We start from the raw sequence: 5,687 nt of genomic DNA, 5'->3' as shown, positions 1-5,687 counted from the left end.
GGAGAAGGGACTGCAGTGTGGCCATCCCCCCTGGGGTTGATTTCTCACTTTCCCTCACTCTGTCTCTGGTGAGTGTACGCACCCTATGGCAAAAACCTAAAACAAACAAACAAAAACTATATAATGAGAATGTATTTATTTCTAGTTGCCACTGAAATAAACTAAGATACGAGACTCAAGATAAAGTTCAAGGGCAGGTATAAAACACCTTAAAATTTCTGGAAACTTGAAGAGTCCAATGTTTGTGATCTGTTCTATTCTGATAATAGTTCATGGTAGTGAGAGTCCTACCTACTTTCGAAGGCCTACTCTGGGCACCATCTGGGAAGGCAGAAATGAAAGGCCTCCAAGATGCTGTGTAGTCTAGTAAAATTTACTGTTCTATCTGTCACAATCAATTGAATAATATGTTTAAGAAGTTTGTGGGGGCCAGTAGGTGGCAAAGTGGTTATGGTGCTGGGCTCCCATATGGCCAATCACAGTTCAAGTCCTGAACCCAGTGGCTTGAAATCATGTTGGGTTGTGTATGTGTGCATGCATGCCCAAAATCCCAAGAGGAGAATGGAGAAGGGATTGTGGCATGGCACTCCCCACCCGGGGGTGGGAGGGAGGATTATTACTCACTTTCCCTCTCACTGTCTTTCTCTAGCAAATACATGTGTCCTATGGTAACAACCTTAAAAAGAAGTGAATTTTCTCACTATTTGGAATACTAATTTTTAAAAATTATTTTATTTAATTTTATTTATTCATCATTTATTTTACTTTGACCACACACATACACAGAGAGAGAGAGAGAGAGAAAGAGAAAGTGAGAAGGCAAGTCACCAGGTCCAGAACTCAAACTGCGGTCTCTCATATGGGAGTGTCCAGCGCCTTAACCACCGCACTATCTGCTGGTCTCATGGAAGACTAATTTTTAAAAATTATTATTTTATTTTACTTTATTTATTACTGTTATCTTCCAATTTGATCAGAGACACACACAGAGAGAGAGAGAGAGAGAGAGAGAGAGAAGGGAGAAAGGTAAGTGAGAAAGCAAGTCACCAGGTCCAGGACTTCAACTGCAGTTGGCCATGTGGGAGTCTAGCATTTAATCAACATGCCACCTGCTGGCCCGATGAAGAATCATTTTTTTTTTTTTTTTAAAGAAATCCTTAAATATTTCAGGAGGGCCAGCCTGTGGCCTGGTGGTTAAGGCAGCTGGATCTCACAGGGCCAAGTGCCCAGTTCAGGACTTGGCAGCTTGAGAAATATGCCAGGCATGTATGTATGCATGCCCAAAATCCCAGGGTAAATGGAGAAGAGATTGTGGCATGACTCTGCCCCCATGGGGTGTGCTTTTCTCCCTCTCTTTCTATTTCTAACAAGTACATGTGCCCTTTGGCAAAAAAAAAAAAAAAAACAGGAGAGTGAATTTCAGTGGAGGAACTTGCCACAAGAAAGAAACTCACTTGGAAACAACTGGCAGAGAACATTTTCTCTGGGCTCCATGGCAAGTAACCAGAGGAGGAACAACCTTGCTAAAAGCAATTCTTTGGATGTATCAGGAGTCCATCCTCCTCCCATCTCTACTGACGGAGGCCAGGGAGCAAGCAGCAGCCACACACCCAGGCGGCAGCTTCTCTGCAGAACACCTCCCTCTAGAAAGGAGAGTCTGAATGCAGTTGCTGGCATGAAATTTAGTCCTAGCACTGCTTTAACATCATTCCCCTGGGACCAAATGTGGGGGGGATGGCAGGTTTCTTCCGATGACTTCAAGTAGTTATGATAGGTGAGTTAGTTACACCCATTGCCACCCTGGACCTGCTACCCTCCGGCATGCAGCTCTCGGCTTGCACGGTTCTCTGGTTAGACAGCTGTTACCACCTGTTACCACCTTACGTTCACGTGTGGTGAGAGCTGTCCCCGAGGGCACAGCCAGCTGGCCCTGGCTCTTTGTAATAAAGGTAGAGATAGTTTTGCTTTTTTTTTGGGAGAGGTTTTTGCTATACGGTGCATGTGCTCACCAGAAAGACAGAGACGGAGAGATAGAAAGAGAAATAACCCCCCAGGGGGGGATGGGCATGCCACAATCCCTTCTCCTCCATTCTCCTCTTGGGATCTTGGGCATGCACGCACACGCGCCTGGCGTTAGTTTAAGCCACCGGGTCCAGGATTTGAACTGCGGTTGACTACATGGGTGTCCAGCGACATAGCCACTACACTAACTGCTGGTCCCAAACAGTTTTTCAAGTTCTCATGGAGTCAGCCAACAAAGATGTACATCTCCTTTACAACCGAAACACAAGAGGATTACTTCACTCTGCACTGGCACCAAGGCGGCTCCTACGTACGATTGAGTGTGTGGAGACCATAGCGGCCTCATGCAGCTTTAAAGGACCCATTTTGTTGAGAGAAACAGTGGAGGTGGTTTGACACTTAGGTCCCAGAAGTGGGTGTCCTCAGAGAGTTCCAGACCACACGTACTGGGGGGCATCGCTGTAGTTTCTGGGCTGCTCTCGGCCATCCCTGTAGTGCTTCTGTTCCCGGTAGCTGCGCAGGGCCAGCACCACGCTGACTCCATACATGACCACCAGGAGGCAGGCGAAGGTGGCCGCTGCGCCGTCGGTGCCGGCCAGCTGGCAGTTCATCCAGGTGAGTCCCTTCCGGGCATAGAGCCGCTCTCTGGTTTTGCAGGTGTCTGTGGCATTGATCTGCAGGGCCACGTGCAGGTAGATGCCGAGGCCTACACAGTAGCCCACTGCCGCTAGGAGGCTGAAGGCCGCCTCCACCAGGAGCCACTTGCCCGGCAGTTTGGTGAGACTCTTGGCTCCCTGGAGTAAAATGCCCATAGTAAGGACGCCCAGCCCCAGAGAAACGGCCACACCACCATATATGAGGGGCGCCCGGAGGACTGAGTACTGCTGGTCCAGCCGCCGGACCTGCTCCAGCTCAGTGCCCTCGAATGGTGAGTAATAGTTGTTCCCAAAGCCACCGCCGCTGGAGAAGCTGGCACTGAATCCAGCTAGGACAAAGTAGGAGGCCACGATACACATGAGGACCATCCCATTCAGTATCACCTCCACTATCTGCACCACACCTAGGAGAAGAGAGAGCCGGGATTTAATTTTTTTCACCCATACCAAACTGTAAAAATACGAGAAGGCTTCGAATGCATTCATGGAAAATGTGTATTATGAAGAAACTATGCACGGATTTCAACTTTTTTTTTTTTTGTACCAACATAAGTTCATTCTTTAATTCTACTTTCCCACAAACTTTTTGAAGTCCCCTTGCATCACTGGTGACCTAAAAAACATAATCAGATTCAACATTAACATTCTTTTTTTTTTAAGAGAGAGATTTTTGCTGTAGGGCACATGCACTCACTGGAGAGACAGAGACAGAAAGTGAGAAATCACCCCTAGGGGGATGGTTGTGCTGCAATCCCTTCCCTTCCATTCTCCTCTTGGGATTTTGGGCATGCATGCACACACACACCTGGCCTGAGCTTTAAGCAGCCAGGTCTGGGACTCGAACCGCAGTCGACTATGTGGGAATCCACCGATGTAACCATCATACCATCTGCTGGTCCCCAACATTAACATTCCTGATTTGCTTTTTGTTGTCCTTTTGTTTTTAATATACATTTGAAAAATCAAAATGTCACACTGGAAAAAAATCCTGGCAGTTTCTTAAACTAAACATAACACTTACCATGTGACTCCGCAATTGTACTCCTGGGCATTTACCCTAAGGAAATAAAGACTTATGTCTACACAAAAACGTGTGCATGGATGTTTAAAGTGGCTTTATTTGTAATAACCAAATACTGGAAACAAGCCAAATGTCCTTCAGTGGGTGGTCAAATGGACATCCACAGACCACGGACTAAACAGAAACGCACTTGTAATTCTTTTAGACAGAATCTGACTATGCCACAGTCCTCTTACTTCAGCCCCTGGAGAAGCTGGGACAGCTAGCACACACCACCATGCCTGGCTTTTAAAATTTTTTAAAAATTTATTTATTTTTTTTAGAGGTTTTTGCTATAGGGCACGTGCACTCGCCAGAGAGACAGAGAGACAGAAAGCGAGAAATCACCCCCAGGGAGGAATGGCCACGCCACAATCCCTTCTCCATTCTCCTCTCAGGATCTTGGGCACACACACACATGCACCCGGCCTGAGTTTAAGGCACCGAGTTCGGGACTCAAACTGCGGTCAACTACATGAAAGTCCAACAGCATAGCCATTACGCTAACTGCTGGTCTCCCATGCCTGGGTTTTTTTAGGGTGGGCCAGGAGTCAAAACTGGGCCTTTCATGTAGCCTCAGCCTGCCACATCATAGCAGCATCAACCAGCACGGGCTACCATGGCTAGATCCAGGATGAACTGTTGACACAGGAAACGACTTGGGTGTCGAGGGAAATACGATTAGTGAAAAAGAAAAGCCAGCTCAGGAGGTTGTATCCTGTGTAAGTCCATTTATGTAAGTCTCTCCTCTCTTCTCTCTTCCCTCTCCTCCCTTCCCTCCTCTCCCTTCCCTTCCTCCTTTCTTCCTCTCTCTCTCTCTCTCTTTTTTGTTTTTTTTTGAAGAGATTTTTGCCTTCGGACATGTGTGCTTGCAGAGGGAAAGTGAGAAATCACCCCCTTCCCCAGGGGGATGGCCATGCTCCTTCATTCTCCTCCCGGGATCTTGGCCGTGCATGCATGCACACGTGCCTGGTGTGATTCTGAAGCCACTGAGTCTGGGACTAAACCATAGTCGACCATGTGGAAGTCCAGTGATGTAACCACGTCTCAACAGGACAAACTTACAGCCATGGAGCACAGACTGGTGGTGTTGGGGGACAGGGACGAGGGGGAAGGGATGGGTGTGACTCTTAAAGGGGTAGCACAAGGGATATCTGCGATGGTAGCAAAGTCCTGGATTCAGCTGTGGTGGTCACATACATCTACACGTGTGACAAAACTGCAGAGATCTAAACAAATACACAGGCCCGCCAGTTGTGTGGTGGTTAAGGCTGCTGGATTCCACATCGCCAACTGAATGGTTCAAGTTCAGTGTAAAACCCATGGCTTGGAAAATGCTGGGCATTTGGTTCTGCATGCCCAAAACTCTCAAAGGAGAAATGGAGAAGAGATTGCGGCAGGACCATCCCCCATGAGAGATGTTTTCTCATCTTCCCCCATCTCTCTCTGGCAAGCACACATGCCCTCTGGCAAATTAAAATACACACACACATGCATGTAAAACTGGTGACATTTAAATAAGTTCTGTAGAGGGTCACGTTCCTGGTTCTGCAATTGTACTAGTTATGCAAGACATTACCACTGGAGAAAACTGAGTTAAGAGTACACGGGATGTCTCTGTATTTAAAAAATAAAAAGTTTATTTATTTTATCAACAGAGAGTATGTGCACACACACATGCATGCATATGTGAAATAAAAGCACCCGGGACAAGGTCTTGTCATGCTGTGATTCCCCTTTGATAGCCCTCCAACTTGTGAGCATCTTGGGCATGAGTATACTTGATGTGTCTCAGGTTGCCCAGGCTGGGGATTCGAATTGGTGGTCAGTCATGTGTATTTCAGCACTGCATTTCGGTATGCCATCAACTGTAACACCAAGCATGGGCCTCTTTATTGTACTAATTTGGTGACTTTTTTTTTTTTTTTGAGAGGTTTTTTTTTTTTTTT

The 5,687-nt window shown here is 46.8% G+C and overlaps 1 protein-coding gene across 1 annotated transcript in view; it reads right to left on the bottom strand.

The window, feature by feature from the left end:
- Nucleotides 1-2,369: 2,369 nt before the first annotated feature.
- The window catches only part of MARVELD3 (MARVEL domain containing 3), a gene marked incomplete in the record, with an annotated part of 25,589 nt that continues 22,271 nt past the window's right edge, over nucleotides 2,370-5,687 (bottom strand). Inside the window, 1 exon segment of the mRNA XM_014589413.1 lies at nucleotides 2,370-3,082. Coding sequence (XP_014444899.1) covers nucleotides 2,445-3,082 — 638 coding nt within the window.

Source organism: Tupaia chinensis, unplaced genomic scaffold (assembly GCF_000334495.1).
Source record: "Tupaia chinensis unplaced genomic scaffold, TupChi_1.0 Scaffold000355_1, whole genome shotgun sequence".
Lineage (NCBI taxonomy): Eukaryota > Metazoa > Chordata > Mammalia > Scandentia > Tupaiidae > Tupaia > Tupaia belangeri.
Note: the sequence above shows the minus strand (reverse complement) of the source record. Positions and strands in the feature narration are given on the sequence as shown.